This window comes from Taeniopygia guttata, chromosome 30, assembly GCF_048771995.1.
Source record: "Taeniopygia guttata chromosome 30, bTaeGut7.mat, whole genome shotgun sequence".
NCBI classification, from domain to species: Eukaryota; Metazoa; Chordata; class Aves; order Passeriformes; family Estrildidae; genus Taeniopygia; species Taeniopygia guttata.
In genome coordinates this window covers 1643089-1660206 of record NC_133055.1, presented here as the reverse complement: position 1 = coordinate 1660206, position 17118 = coordinate 1643089, and the positions used below count along the sequence as shown (strand labels likewise).

Sequence of the window (17118 nt, the reverse complement as noted above, 5' to 3'; positions counted from 1 at the left end):
GTGTCCCCATGTCCCTCAGGTGTCCCCATGTCCCTCTGGTTTCCCCTCAGGTGTCCCCATGTCCCCTCTGGTGTCCCCGTGTCCCCTCAGGTGTCCCCACTCCCCCCACATGTCCCCATGTCCCCTGTGATGTCCTCATGTCCCCTCTGGTGTCCCCATGACCTTGAGGTGTCCCCGTGTCCTCTCTGGTGTCCCCTGTGGTGTCCATATGACCCCTCTGGTGTCCCCATGTCCCCTGTGGTGTCCCCATGTCCCTCTGGTGTCCCCGTGTCCCCTCAGGTGTCCCCACTCCACCCACACGTCCCCATGTCCCTCAGGTGTCCCCTCAGGTGTCCCTATGACCCCTGTGGTGTCCCCATGTCCCTCAGGTGTCCCCTCAGGTGTCCCTATGACCCCTGTGGTGTCCCCATGTCCCTCAGGTGTCCCCTCTGGTGTCCCCTCTGGTGTCCCCCCCCCCCAAGGACACCCCAAACCTTTTGCTCAGAAACGATTTTTTAACCAAAAAAAAAACCCCCAAAAACCAGAAAGGGCGGGGAGGGGACAACAATGAGCGGTGACACCGGAGGGGGGTGACACCCGAGGGTGGGTGGTGGCACTTGGGGACTCAGCTGGGACAGCCGAAGAGCGTCATGGACTCGGAGAACTCGACGAAGTCCTGGCAGAGCTTCTGCAGCGCCGGGTCCTGGCAGGAGACCTCCGAGGGCCACTCCTCCAGCCAGGTGTCCTTCCCGATCAGGTACGAGAAGCTGGGGACAGGGACAGCGTGGGGACACCGTGGGGACATGGGGACAGGGGGACAATGGGGACATGGGGACAGGGACAGCGTGGGGACACCGTGGGGACAGATTGGGGACAGGGGACAGCTTGGGGACACGGGGACAATGGGGACACAGGGGACAGCGGGGGTATAGGGACAGTGGGGGCAATGGGGACAATGGGGACACAGGGGACAACCGTGGGGACATGGGGACAGCAGGGGTATAGGGACACTGGGGACACGGGGGATATGGGGGCAATGGGGATATAGGGACAATGGGGACACAGGGACAGCTTGGGGACATGGGGACAATGGGGACGTGGGGACAGCTTGCGGGCACAGGGACAGCGGGGGTATAGGGACAGTGGGGACAATGGGGATATGGGGACAGTGGGGACATTGGGGACAGCTTGGGGACAGCTGTGGGGATGTGGGGACAGCTGTGGGGACACTGGGGACAGCTTGGGGACAACCCTGGGGACAGCTCGGGGATGTGGGGACAGCTTGGGGACATGGGGACAACTGTGGGGACACGGGGACAGTGGGGGTATAGGGACAGTGGGGACACGGGGACAGCTGTGGGGACAACCGTGGGGACACGGGGACAGCTTGGGGACAACCGTGGGGACAGCCATGGGGACATGGGGACAGCTTGGGGACATGGGGACAATGGGGACACAGGGGACAGTGGGGGGATAGGGACAGTGGGGGCAATGGGGATATAGGGACAATGGGGATATGGGGACACAGGGGACACAGGGGACAACTGTGGGGACGTGGGGATAGCCATGGGGACATGGGGACAGTGGTGGTATAGGGACAGTGGGGACACGGGGACAGCTTGGGGACAACCGTGGGGACAGCTTGGGGACATGGGGACAACCATGGGGACGTGGGGGACAGCTGTGGGGACGTGGGGGACAGCTTGGGGACGTGGGGACAGCCGTGGGGACACGGGGACAGTGGGGGCAATGGGGATATGGGGGCAATGGGGACGTGGGGACAGCTCAGGGACATGGGGACAACCGTGGGGACGTGGGGACAGTGGGGGCATGGGGACAGTGGGGACAGTGGGGATATGGGGGCAATGGGGATAGGGACAATGGGGACACAGGGACACAGGGGACAACCATGGGGACACGGGGACAGTGGGGACAATGGGGACACAGGGGACAGCTGTGGGGACACGGGGACAAATGTGTAGACATGGGGACAGCCATGGGGACATGGGGACATTGGGGATATAGGGGGCAATGGGGATTTAGGGGGCAATGGGGACAATGGGGACATGGGGACATGAGGACAAGGGGGACAATGGGGATACAGGGACAACCATGGGGACACGAGGACAATGGGGACAATGGGGACACGAGGACAAGGGGGACAATGGGGACAATGGGGACACGAGGACAATGGGGACATGAGGGACACGAGGACAATGGGGACAATGGGGACATGGGGACGAGGACAAGGGGGACAGTGGGGATATGGGGACACGAAGACAAGGGGGACAATGGGGACACGAGGACAATTGGGACAAGGGGGACAATGGGGACAATGGGGACAATGGGGACAATGGGGACAATGGGGACAATGGGGACAAGGGGGACACGGGGACACAAGGACAAGGGGGACAAGGGGGACACGGGGACATGAGGGCAAGGGGGACAATGGGGACAATGGGGACACGAGGAGAAGGGGGACAATGAGGACAGTGGGGACAATGGGGACAGTGGGGACACAAGGACAAGGGGGACAATGGGGACAATGGGGACACAAGGACAATGGGGACACGAGGACAAGGGGACATGAGGACACGAGGACAAGGGGACAATGGGGACATGGGGACACGAGGACAATGGGGACAATGGGGACAATGGGGACAATGGGGACATGAGGACACGAGGACAAGGGGGACACGAGGACAATGGGGACAATGGGGACACGGGGACTTGGGGACATGAGGACAATGGGGACATGAGGGACATGAGGACAATGGGGACATGAGGACATGAGGACAATGGGGACGGTGTCCCCGGTGTCCCTACTGCCTGCCGGTGACCCAGAGGTCGCTGGCCTGTCCCCAGACCAGGTAGTCGTGTCCCTTGCGCAGCCGCAGCGTGTCCCGGCACTGCTGGTGGCTCACGAAGGTCCTGTTGCTGCCCGCGGGGTCCTCGTCCGTGCCTGGGCACCGTGTCACCGTGTCACCGTGGCACCATGTCACCGTGTCACCGAGTCACCGTGGCACCGTGTCACCATGTCACCATGGCACTATGACACCGTGGCACCGTGGCATCGTGGTACCGTGTCACCGTGTCACCATGTCACTGTGGCACTATGACACCGTGTCACCGTGGCACCGTGGCACCGTGGCACCGTGTCACCGTGTCACTATGTCACCATGTCACCATTTCACTATGTCACCATGGCACCATGGCACCGTGGCACTGTAGCACCATGTCACTATGACACTCTGTCACCGTGGCACCGTGTTGCCATGCCACTGTGGCACCATGTCACCGTAGCGCCATGTCACCATGGCACCATGGCATCATGTCACCGTGGCACCGTGGCACCGTGGCACCATGGCACTGTGTCACCGCCTCACCGTGTCACCGTGTCACTATGTCACCATGTCACCATTTCACTATGTCACCGTTTTACCGTGTCACCGTGTCACTGTGTCACCATGGCATCTGTCACCTTGTCACTATGACACCGTGTCACCATGTCACCGTGTCACTATGTCACTATGTCACCTTTTCACTATGTCACTGTGGCACCGTGGCACCGTGGCGCCGTGTCACTGTGTCACCATGGCACAAACGTATCTTGTCACCATGTCACTATGACACCGTGGCACCATGGCACCATGTCCCTGTGTCACTGTGTCACCATGGCGCCGTGTCACCATGTCACCGTGTCACTGTGTCACCATGGCACCGAGGCATCGTGTCACTATGTCACCATGTCACTGTGGCGCCATGTCACTGTGGCACCATGGCACCGTGGCATCGTGGAACCGTGGAACCGTGGCACCGTGGCATCGAGTCACCGTGTCACCATGTCACCCTGTCACCATGTCACCGTGTCACCGTGTCACTATGTCACCATATCACCATTTCACTATGTCACCGTGGCACCGTGGCACCGTGGCACCATGGTATCATGGCACCGTGGCACTGTAGCACTGTGGCACCGTGGCACCGTGGCATCATGTCACTGTGTCACCATGTCACTATGTCACCGTGTCACCGTGTCACCGTGTCACCGAGTCACCATGTCACCGTGTCACCATGTCATTATGTCACCATGTCACCATTTCACTATGTCACCGTTTTACCGTGGCACCGTGTCACTATGTCACCGTGTCACCATGTCACTATGACACCGTGTCACCGTGGTGCCATGTCACTGTGTCACCATGGCACAAATGCACTGTGTCACCATGTCACTATGTCACCATGGCACCGTGTCACCATGGCAACGTGGCACCGTGGCACCGCCTCACCGTGTGACCGTGTCACTGTGTCACCATGTCACCATTCCACTATGTCACTGTTTTATCGTGGCACCGTGGCACCGTGTCACAAACGCACCGTGGCACCATGGCACTATGTCACCATGTCACCATGTCACTATGACACCATGGCACCGTGGCACCGTGTCACTGTGTCACCATGGCACAAACACACCTTGTCACCATGTCACTATGACACTGTGGCACCGTGGCATCATGTCACTATGTCACCATGTCACCGTGGCACCATGTCACTATGTCACCACGGCACCGTGCCACCGTGGCACCATGTCACCATGTCACTGTGTCACTATGTCACCATGGAACCATGTCACCATGTCACCATGTCATCGAGTCACCGTGTCACCATGTCATCGAGTCACCGTGTCACCATGGCACTGTGGCATCGAGTCACCATGGCACCATGGCACCGTGTCACGTGTCACTATGTCACCATGTCACTATGTCACTATGTCACCATGGCACCATGGCACCATGGCACCATGGCACCGTGTCACCTCCATCCCCCAACCAGGGCAGCCGTGGTGGCACCACCGCCCCAATGGCAGCACCCTGGGGTGGCACCGGGTGCCTCCAGCTCTGCCAGCACCCAATGCACCGGGGTGACCCCAACCTCAGCTGGGTGACATCGACCCCACCCAGGTGACACCGACCACAGCTGGGTGACACCGACCCCACCTGGGTGACACCAACCCCATCTGGGTGACAGCAACCCACCTGGGTGTCCCTGAACTCCCTTGGGTGGCACTAACCCCAGTTAGGTGGCACCAACCCCAGTTGGGTGACACTGACCCCAGGTGGGTGACACTGACCCCACCCAGGTGACACCAACCCAACCTGGGTGACACCAACCCCATCTGGGTGGCATCAACCCACCTGGGTGCCCCTGAACTCCCTTGGGTGGCACCAACCCCAGTTAGGTGGCACCGACCCCAGCTGGGTGACACTGACCCCAGTTGGGTGACATTGACCCAAATTGGGTGACACTTACCCACCTGGGTGACACCAACCCACCCTGGTGACACCAACCCAACCTGGGTGACACCAACCCATCTGGGTGACATCAAGCCACCTGGGTGTCCCTGAAGTCCCTTGGGTGGCACCAACCCCAGCTGGGTGACACCGACCCTGGTTAGGTGACACTGATCCCAGTGGGTTACACTGACCCACTCTGGTGACACTGACCCACCCAGGTGACACCAACCCCACCTGGGTGACACCAACCCCACCTGGGTGACACCGACCCATCTGGGTGACATCAAGCCACCTGGGTGTCCCTGAAGTCCCTTGGGTGGCACCGACCCCAGTTAGGTGACACCGACCCCAGTTGGGTGGCACCGACCCCAGTTAGGTGGCACCAACTCCAATTGGGTGACACTGACCCCAGGTGGGTGACACTGACCCCAGTTGGGTGACACCGACCCCAGTTGGGTGACACTGACCCCACCCAGGTGACACCAGTCCCACCTGGGTGACACCAACCCCAGTTAGGTGGCACCAACCCCAGTTGGGTGACATTGACCCAAATTGGGTGACACTGACCCCAGTGGGTGACACCAATCCCACCTGGCTGTCCACTTGAGTGTCCCCATCTACAGGTGACCCTCACCATGTCCCCAAGGTGACCTTGCCCACCCTGTGGTGGCCGGGTCCCACCAAGGTGGCCTTGTCCCCACCGTGGTGGCCTTTTCCCCCCTGAGGTGGCCTTGTCCCCACTGTGGTGGCCTTGTCCCTACTGTGGTGGCCTTGTCCCCACCATGGTGGCCTTGTCCCCCCCGAGGTGGCCGTACCCATCTTGATGACCGACAGGACCTCCATGATGTAGTTGTCGTGGGACGGGGTCTCCTCGCGGGCCACCAGCCTGACCTTGTACACTGCCAGGGGACACGGGGACAGCGCTGCCACCCCCGCCAGGGTGGTCCTTCCGTGTCCCCTGTCCCCACCGTGTCCCCCCCCCCCGTGCCTTCCGTGTCCCCAACGTCCTGAACTCCACCCACCGTGACCCCTTATCACCTCTTGTCCTTGATGTCCCCAGTGTCACCATTGTCCCCAATGTCCCCCAATGTCCCCATTGTCCCCATTGTCCCCAGTGTCCCCAACATCCCCAATATCCCCAATGTCCCCAATGTCCCCAATGTCCCCAATGTCCCCAGTGTCCCCAATTTCCCCAATGTCCCCAATGTCCCCATTGTCCCCATTGTCCCCAATGTCCCCAATGTCCCCAACGTCCCCATTGTCCCCCAATGTCCTCAATGTCCCCATTGTCCCCGATGTCCCCAATGTCCCCAGAGTCCCCCCAATGTCCCCAATGTCCCCAATGTCCCCAATGTCCCCCCAATGTCCTCAATGTCCCCAATGTCCCCAATGTCCCCAATGTCCCCAATCCCCCCAATGTCCCCAATGTCCCCATTGTCCCCCAATGTCCCCAATGTCCCCAATGTCCCCAATGTCCCCAATCCCCCCAATGTCCCCAATGTCCCCAATGTCTCCATTGTCCCCAATATCCCCCAATGTCCCCAATGTCCCCAATGTCCCCAATGTCCCCAATGTCCCCAATGTCTCCATTGTCCCCAATATCCCCCAATGTCCCAAGGTCCCCAATGTCACAATGCCCCCAATGTCCCCCCAATGTCCCCAATGTCCTCAATGTCCCCAATCCCCCCAATGTCCCCGATGTCCCCATTGTCCCCCAATGTCCCCAATGTCCCCAATGTCCCCAGTGTCCCCAGTGTCCCCGCTGTCCCCAGTGTCCCCGCTGTCCCCATGTCCCACCGAAGTCCACCCCGGGCTCGCAGGCGCGGTCCATGCGTTGGTTGACGGTGATGTCCTCGGGCTCCTCCTGCCGCTTGAAGCAGCTCTCTGTGGGGACATCACGGGGACATCGTGGGGACATCGTGGGGACATTGTGGGGACATCGTGGGGACATCGTGGGGACATCATGGCCACACAGCCACCACAAGGTCAACTGTGGCAGGGAGGTGTCCCCACCACAGTCATGACATGTGACATCTCATCGATGGCATGTCCCACCAGGGTCATGACGTGTCACACCACGGCAGAGACGTGTCTGCATCATGGTCATAACATGTGACAGCTCGTCAGGGACATGTCCCACCATGGATGTGGCTTGTCCCATCATGGCCAGGACATGTCCCCACCATGGCCAGGACGTGTCCCCACCATGACTATGACACGTCCCCACCATAATCATGACGTGTCCCACCATGACCATGACATGTCCCACCATGGCCATGACATGTGGCACCATGGCCATGACATGTCCCCATCAGGGTGGCATGTGACATCTCATCATTGATGTGTCCCACCATGACCACAACGTGTCCCACCATGGCCATGACATGTGGCACCGTGGCCATGACATGTCCCCATCATGGTGGCATGTCACATCTCATCCATCTCATCATTGATGTGTCCCACCATGACCAGGACATGTCTCACCATGGCCATGACATGTCCCCATCATGGTGGCATGTGACATCTCATCATTGATGTGTCCCACCATGGCCAGGACATGTCCCACCATGACCACAACGTGTCCCACCATGGCCATGACATGTCACACCATGGCCATGACATGTCCTACCATGGCCAGGACATGTCCCCATCATGGTGGCATGTGACATCTCATCCATCTCATCATTGTTGTGTCCCACCATGACCAGGACATGTCTCACCATGGCCAAGATTTGTCCCCATCATGGTGGCATGTGACATCTCATCATTGATGTGTCCCACCATGGCCAGGACATGTCCCAACATGGCCACGACGTGTCCCACCATGACCACGACGTGTCCCACCATGGCCATGACATGTCCCCATCATGGTGGCATGTCACATCTCATCCATCTCATCATTGATGTGTCCCACCATAACCATGTTATGTCCCACCACGACCATGATGTGTCCCACCATGGCCATGACGTGTCCCATCCTGCCAGGGCTGTCTGGCCGTGCCACCCCCGTGTCCCATGTCCTGTGTCCCCATGTCCCCATGTCCCCATGTCCCCGTGTCCCCAGTGTCACCTTCGGCGCAGCGACAAACGTCCCCCTGGCAGATCTTGTTCAGTTTCCCTCCCTCCTTGTCCGGGTGGTAGAACCGGGTGCAGCGATCGTCTGTGGGGACACGGGGACATCAGGGGACAGCAGGGGACAGCTGGGGACATCAGGGGACAGCAGGGGACAGCAGGGGACAATGGGGACATCAGGGACAGCAGGGGACAGCAGGGGATATCAGGGGACATCAGGGGACATCAGGGGACAATGGGGACAATGGGGACATCAGCTGGGGGGCCACAAGGAGATGGGGACACAGGTGACAGAGGTGACAGAGGTGACAGAGGTGACAGAGGTGAGATGCGACCCAGGTGACCCAGGTGGCAGATGTGACCCAGGTGACAGATGTGACCCAGGTGACAGATGTGACAGATGACCCAGGTGGCACAGGTGACACGTGACAGAGGTGACAGGTGACAGAGGTGAGATGTGACCCAGGTGACCCAGGTGGCAGATGTGACCCAGGTGACAGATGTGATAGATGACCCAGGTGGCACAGGTGACATGTGACAGAGGTGACAGGTGACAGAGGTGAGATGCGACCCAGGTGACAGATGTGAGAGATGACCCAGGTGGCACAGGTGACACGTGACAGAGGTGACGGGTGACACAGGTGACACGGGACAGGGGTGACAGGTGACGGAGGTGACACGGGTGACCCGGGTGGCACTGGGGACAGGGACAGGGACAGGGACAGGGACAGGGACAGGGACAGCCATGGGGATAGAGAGAGGGGACAGGGGACAGGGACAGTGATGGAGACAAGGACAGGGACAGGGACAGGGGAGGCAGAGGGGACACAGGGGACACAGGGGACACAGGGGACACAGGGGACACAGGGGACACAGGGGACAGTGACGGTGACAGTGACAAGGACAATGCCACACCGATCCTGTAGTAGCTGTAGACGCTGACGGCCGCGGGCTGGATCAGCCCCACCTGGAACCGCTGGTGGGCCTTGAAGGCGAAACATTCCTGGGACTTGTGGGACACCTGGGGACAGGGATGGGGACACGGTGACAGGGACAGGGACAGGGGGACAGGGACAGGGACACGGGGACATGGGGACAGGGACAGGGACACAGGGACAGGGACACAGGGACAGGGACAGGGACACAGGGACACAGGGACAGGGACACAGGGACAGGGATGGGGACAGGGACACGGGGACAGGGACAGGGACACAGGGACAGGGACAGGGACAGGGACAGGAACAGGGACAGGGACAGGGACACAGGGACAGGGACAGGGACACAGGGACACAGGGACACAGGGACACAGGGACAGGGACACAGGGACAGGGACAGGGACAGGGACACAGGGACAGGGATGGGGACACAGGGACAGGGACGGGGACAGGGACAGGGGAAAGGGACAGTGATGGGGACAGGGACAGGGACAGGGGACATGGAGGTGGCACTCAGACAGGCTGCGAGCCACCTCCCCAGCGCACCTGATCCTGTCCCCAGCCATGTCCTCGTGCTGTCCCCACCCATCTCTGTCCTTGTCACCACCTTGAGACTTGCTGTCACCACTCCTGTCCCCAGACATGTCCCCAAGCCCAGCTGTGTCCCTGTCACAGCCCTGTCCCCGTCCTGGCCCTGTGCATGTCCCCAACTCCATCTTGTCCCCATCATGTCCCTGTCCCTGTCCCTGTCCCTGTCCCTGTCCCTGTCCCTGTCCCTTGTCATTGTCCCATCTTGCCCCTGCCACCATCCCTGTCCTATCCCCACCCCTGTGTCCCCAACGTCCCCAACGTCCCCAATGTCCCCAATGTCCCCAACGTCCCCAATGTCCCCAATGTCCCCAACGTCCCCAACGTCCCCAATGTCCCCATTGTCCCCAACATCCCCAATGTCCCCAATGTCCCCAGTGTCCCCAATGTCCCCGATGTCCCCAATGTCCCCAATGTCCCCAATGTCCCCATTGTCCCCAATGTCCCCAATGTCCCCGATGTCCCCAATGTCCCCAATGTCCCCGATGTCCCCAATGTCCCCAATCCCCCCAATGTTCCCACTGTCCCCAATGTACCCAATATCCCCCCAACGTCCCCAACATCCCCAATGTCCCCATGTCCCCAATGTCCCCAATGTCCCCAATGTCTCCAATGTCCCCAATGTCCCCAATGTCCCTAATGTCCCCAATGTCCCCAATGTACCCAATGTCCCCAATGTCCCCAATGTCCCCAATCCCCCCAATGTCCCCAATGTCCCCAATGTCCCCGGTGTCCCCAATGTCCCCAATCCCCCAATGTCCCCAATCCCCCAATGTACCCAATCCCCCCAATCCCCCCAATGTCCCCAATCCCCCCAATGTCCCCAATGTCCCCGGTGTCCCCGGTGTCCCCACCTTGTCCAGGTAAATGACGACGTTGCTCCGCTCTTTGTCCTGGTCCAGCTCGAACTTGGAGATGTACCTGTCCACCCCCTCGGACAGCTGGGGACAGGGGACAGTGTGACAATGGGGACAGCGGGGACAGCGGGGACAGCAGGGACAGTGTGACATTGGGGACAGGGGACAGTGTGACACCGGGACAGGGGACAGCGGGGACAGCAGGGACAGGGGACAGTGTGACATTGGGGACAGTCTGGACAGTGGGGACAGTGTGACACCGGGGACAGGGGACACCAGGGACAGGGTGACATTGGGGACAGCGGGGACAGGGGACAGTGTGACACCGGGGACAGGGGACAGCGGGGACAGTGTGACATTGGGGACAGGGGACAGCGGGGACAGCAGGGACAGGGGACAGCGGGGACAGGGGACAGTGTGACATTGGGGACAGTGGGGACAGTGTGACATTGGGGACAGGGGACAGTGTGACACCAGGGACAGGGGACAGCGGGGACAGGGGACAGTGTGACATTGGGGACAGGGGACAGCGGGGACAGGGGACAGCGGGGACAGGGGACAGCAGGGACAGCGGGGACAGTGTGACATTGGGGACAGGGGACAGTGTGACATTGGGGACAGCGGGGACAGCGGGGACAATGTGACAGCGGGGACAGGGGACACCGGGGACAGGGACACCGGGCACAGGGGACAGGGGACAGCGGGGACAGTGTGACACCGGTGTCCCCATGTCCCCACAGTGTCCCTACAGTGTCCCCGCAGTGTCCCCGCAGTGTCCCCATGTCCCCCACAGTGTCCCCATGTCCCCCTGAGTGTCCCCGTGTCCCCCTGAGTGTCCCCATGTCCCCACAGTGTCCCCACAGTGTCCCCGTGTCCCCCCAGTGTCCCCACGGTGTCCCCATGTCCCCACAGTGTCCCCGCAGTGTCCCCTCACTGACCCTCCTCAGGTCCTGCAGGTCCGGTGAGAATCCCGTCAGCATGGACACGTCCAGGATGGACATGGTGGCATCTACGGTGTCCCGGTACCTGTGGGGACAGCGCTGAGGCCACCCCTGCCTGTCCCCAACCCCCCCAGTGTCCCCAATGTCCCCAATATCCCCAATATCCCCAATGTCCCCAATGTCCCCAGTGTCCCCAGAATGTCCCCAGAGTCCCCAATATCCCCAGTGTCCCCAAAGTCCCCAAAGTCCCCAATGTCCCCGATGTCCCCAATGTCCCCAATGTCCCCAATATCCCTGATGTCCCCAATGTCCCCAATATCCCCAATGTTCCCATGTCCCCAATGTCCCCAGTGTCCCCAACATCTCCAATGTCCCCAATGTCCCCAGTGTCCCCAATGTCCCCATGTCCCCAATGTCCCCAATGTCCCCAATGTCCCCAATGTCCCCAACATCTCCAATGTCCCCAATGTCCCCAGTGTCCCCAATGTCCCCATGTCCCCAATGTCCCCAATGTCCCCAAAATCCCCAATGTCCCCAATGTCCCCAATGTCCTCAATGACCCCAATGTCCTCAATGTCCCCAATGTCCCCAATGTCCTCAATGTCGTCAATGTCCCCAAATTCCTCAATGTCCCCAGTGTCCCCAGTGTCCCCAATGTCCCCCGTGTCCCCAGTGTCCCCAGTGTCCCCAATGTCCCCAGTGTCCTCAATGTCCCCAGAGTCCCCAGTGTCCCCAGAGTCCCCAACATCTCCAGTGTCCCCAGTGTCCCCAATGTCCCCACTGTCCCCAGAGTCCCCAGTGTCCTCAATGTCCCCAGAGTCCCCACTGTCCCCAGAGTCCCCAATGTCCCCAATGTCCCCAATATCCCCAATGTCCCCAATATCCCCAATGTCCCCAATGTCCCCAATGTCCCCAGTGTCCCCCATGTCCCCAGTGTCCCCAATGTCCCCAATGTCCCCACCTGGTGCAGATGTTGATCTTGACAGTCCTGATGATGTCCTCCTCTTCCTTGCCTGGGAGGGGACAACGAGGGGACATCAAAGGGGACACGGGGGACACACGGGGGGCGCGGGGAGGGGCTCGGGGGGGACACAGCGGGGACAGGGAGGGGACATTTGGGGACTCACCCCCGTCGACGTCCTCCACGGCCACGCTCAGGTCGAAGTTGTCACATTTGTCGTCCTTGTCGGGGACCTTGGCGTGGTAGACGGTCACCACCGTCATTGTCCCCTTGCCCACGCCCTCGGCCTTGACCGTGAAGTCCTCGTTCAGCTTGGTCTGAGGGGACAGGGGACATTGGGAGGGGACATTGGGGGGACAGGGACATCGGGGGGGACATTGGGAGGGGACATTGGGAGGGGACAGGTGACATTGGGAAGGGACAGGGGACACTGGAAGGGGACATTGCGAAGGGACGGGGACATTGTGAGGGACAGGGGACATTGAGGAGGGGACATTGGGAAGGGACAGGGGACGTTGGGAGGGGACATTGAGGAGGGACAGGGGACATTGGGAAGGGACATTAGGAGGGGACAGGGGACATTGGGAGGGGACAACAAACATTGAGGAGGGATAAGGGACATTAGGAGGGGACATTGGGAGGGACAGGGGACATTGGGAGAGGACACAGGACATTGGTAGGGACAGGGGACATTGGGAGGGGACATTGGGAGAGGACAGTGGGAGGGGACAGGGGACATCGGGGGGACAGGGGACATTGTGGGGGACAGGGGACAGTGGAGGGGACAGGGGACATTGGGACATTGGAAGGGGACATTGGAGGGACAGGGGACATTGGGGGGGACAGGGGACATTGGGAAGGGACAGGAGACATTGGGAGAGGACACAGGACATTGGGAGGGGACAGGGGACAGTGGGGGGGACAGGGGACATCGGGGGGACAGGGGACAGTGGGGGGACAGGGGACATTGGGAGGACAGGGGACATTGTGGGGGGACAGGGGACAGGGGACAGTGGGGGGGACAGGGGACATTGGGACATTGGGAGGGGACATTGGGGGGACATTGGGAGGGGACATTGGGAGGGGACATTGGGACATTGGGAGGGGACATTGTGAGGGGACAGGTGAAGTTGAGGAGGGGACATTGGGAAGGGACAGGGGACATTGGGAGAGGACACAGGACATTGGGAGGGACAGGGGACGTTGGCAGGGGACAGAGGACATTGGCAGGGGACATTGAGGAGGGACAGGGGACATTGGGAGGGACAGGGGACATTGGGGGGGACAGGGGACATTGGGAGGGGACATTGGGAGGGGACATTGGGAGGGACGGGGGACGTTGGGAGGGGACAGGGGACATTGGGAGGGGACATTGGGATAGGACAGTGGGAGGGGACAGTGGAAGGGGACAGGGGACTTTGGGAGGGGACATCGGGAGGGACAGGGGACATTGGGGGGGACATTGGGAGGGGACATTGAGGAGGGACAGGGGACATTGGGAGGGGACATTGAGGAGGGGACATTGGGAAGGGACAGGAGACACTGGGAGGGGACAGGAACATTGGGACATTGGGAGGGGACATTGGGGGGACATTGAGGAGGGGACATTGGGAAGGGACATTGGGAGAGGACACAGGACATTGGGAAGGAACAGGGGACCTGGAAGGGGACATTGGGAGGGACAGGGGACATTGGGAGGGGACATTGGGAGGGGACATTGGGAGGGGACGTTTTGGGGGACATTGGGAGGGGACATTGGGAGAGGACAGTGGGAGGGGACAGGAGACATTGGGGGGACATTGGGAAGGGACTGGGGACATTGGGACATTGGGAGGGGACATTGCGAAGGGACAGGGGACATTGGGAAAGGGGTGGCAGTGGTAGAGGGGACAGTGACGTTGAAGGACACGGAGATCGGGAGGACAGGAGGTGACAATGACATTGCAGGTCACAGCGAGGGAGGGGACAAGGTCAGGGTGGGACACGGAGGTGACAAGGTCAGGGTGGGACATGGAGGTGACAAGGTCAGGGTGGGACACGGAGGTGACAAGGTCACTCCAGGGAGGTGACAGGGACACTCCAGGGAGGGGACAAGGTCAGGGTGGCAGATGGAGGTGACAATGACACTCCACGGAGGTGACAAGGCCAAGGTGTGACACCCCAAGTTGTGAGAGGACACAGAGGTGACAGGACATGGAAGTGACAACAGTGGCCGTGGCGATGGGAGGAGATCCAACAAGGAGACACCCAGAGGTGACAGGGACAGGTGACAGTGGCCGGGGATGGTGACAGGGACAGGTGACAATGGCAGGGACGGTGACAGGGACAGGTGACAATATCAGGGGACGGTGACAACGCCAGGTGACAATGGCCGGGGACGGTGACAGGGGACGGTGACAGGGCCAGGTGACAATGGCAGGGACGGTGACAGGGACAGGTGACAATGGCCGGGGACGGTGACAGTGGCCGGGGCGGTGACAGGGACAGGTGACAGGGGACGGTGACAGTGACAGGGACAGGTGACAATGGCCGGGGACGGTGACAGGGGACGGTGACAGGGACAGGTGACAGTGACAGGGGACGGTGACAGGGGACGGTGACAGGGACAGGTGACAGTGACAGGGGACGGTGACAGGGACAGGTGACAACGCCAGGGGACGGTGACAGGGGACGGTGACAGGGACAGCACCTCGGTGGAACGTGCCACCAGCGCGTTGCGGTTCTCGATGCGGTACTTGATGGGGCTGGCGCGACGTGGCAGAAGAACCGACACGTCCAACTCCAGCTCCTGCTGGGACTCCGTGGCCACCTGGTACTGGGCCAGAGCTTGGAACACCAGGATGGTGGCCTGAGGGGACACCAGGGTCACCAGGGCTTGGGGACATCAACTCGGTGTCCACCTGGTGGTGGGACAGAACTTGGAGCACCAGGATGGTGGCCTGAGGGGACACCAGGGTCACCAGGGCTTGGGGACACTGGTGGAGAGCCCACAAGGGCTCCTGGGTGGCATTGAGGAGACACCGGTGTCACCAGGGCTTGGGGACATCCACTTGGTGTCCACCTGGTGGTGGGGCAGAGCTTGGAGCACCAGGATGGTGGCCTGAGGGACATCAGTGTCACCAGGGCTTGGGGACACTGATGGAGAGCCCACAAGTGCTCTTTGGTGGTCTTGAGAGGACATCAGGGTCACCAGAGCTTGGGGACATCAACTCGGTGTCCACCTGGTGGTGGGACAGAGCTTGGAGCACCAGGATGGTGGCCTGAGGGGACATCAGGGTCACCAGGGCTTGGGGACATTGATTCGGTGTCCACCTGGTGACATCAGGGTCACCAGGGCTTGGGGACATCGATTAGGTGTCCATCCTGGTGGCACTGGGTCACCAGGGCTTGGGGACATCGATTCAGTGTCCACCTGGTGGTGGGGCAGAGCTTGGAGCACCAGGATGGTGGCCTGAGGGGACATCAGGGTCACCAGGGCTTGGGGACATCAACTCGGTGTCCACCTGGTACATGGACAGAGCTTGGAGGACCAGGATGGTGGCCTGAGGGACATCAGGGTCACCAGGGCTTGGGGACACTGGTGGAGAACCCACAAGGGCTCCTGGGTGGCCTGAGGGGACATCAGGGTCACCAGGGCTTGGGGACATCAACTCGGTGTCCACCTGGTTCATGGACAGAGCTTGGAGCACCAGGATGGTGGCCTGAGGGGACATCAGGGTCACCAGGGCTTGGGGACATCAACTTGGTGTCCACCTGGTACAGGACAGCACTTGGAGCACCAGGATGGTGGCCTGAGGGGACACCGGTGTCACCAGGGCTTGGGGACATCGATTTGGTGTCCATCCTGGTGACACTGGGTCACCAGGGCTTGGGGACATCAACTTGGTGTCCACCTGGTGGTGGGACCAAACTTGGAGCACCAGGATGGTGGCCTGAGGGACATCAGGGTCACCAGGGCTTGGGGACATTGATTTGGTGTCCATCCTGGTGACACCAGGGTCACCAGGGCTTGGGGACATCAACTCAGTGTCCACCTGGTGGTGGGACAGAGCTTGGAGCACCAGGATGGTGGCCTGAGGGGACATCAGGGTCACCAGGGCTTGGGGACACTGGTGGAGAGCCCACAAGGGCTCCTGGGTGGCCTCGGTGACCTGAGGGGACATCAGGGTCACCAGGGCTTGGGGACATCGATTTGGTGTCCACCTGGTACAGGACAGCACTTGGAGCACCAGGATGGTGGCCTGAGGGGACACCGGTGTCACCAGGGCTTGGGGACATCGATTTGGTGTCCATCCTGGTGACACTGGGTCACCAGGGCTTGGGGACATCGATTTGGTGTCCACCTGGTGGTGGGACCAAACTTGGAGCACCAGGATGGTGGCCTGAGGGACATCAGGGTCACCAGGGCTTGGGGACATCAACTTGGTGTCCACCTGGTGGTGGAACAGCGCTTGGAGCACCAGGATGGTGGCCTGAGGGACATCAGGGTCA

At 60.7% G+C, this 17118-nt stretch overlaps 1 protein-coding gene across 3 annotated transcripts in view; it reads right to left on the bottom strand.

The window, feature by feature from the left end:
* Positions 1–474: 474 nt before the first annotated feature.
* Positions 475–17118, bottom strand: part of C3 (complement C3) — a 67391-nt gene continuing 50747 nt past the window's right edge. For all 3 annotated transcript variants that reach the window (XM_072920065.1, XM_072920066.1, XM_072920067.1), the window contains 11 exons: positions 15317–15475; positions 12794–12944; positions 12628–12679; positions 11664–11751; positions 10723–10809; positions 9261–9366; positions 8344–8433; positions 7071–7157; positions 6089–6172; positions 2806–2941; positions 475–746 (listed from right to left, as the gene is read on the bottom strand). In XM_072920065.1, the coding sequence (XP_072776166.1) occupies positions 605–746; positions 2806–2941; positions 6089–6172; positions 7071–7157; positions 8344–8433; positions 9261–9366; positions 10723–10809; positions 11664–11751; positions 12628–12679; positions 12794–12944; positions 15317–15475 (1182 nt within the window). In that variant the 3' untranslated portion in view covers positions 475–604. The remainder of the gene's footprint in view (positions 747–2805; positions 2942–6088; positions 6173–7070; positions 7158–8343; positions 8434–9260; positions 9367–10722; positions 10810–11663; positions 11752–12627; positions 12680–12793; positions 12945–15316; positions 15476–17118) is intronic.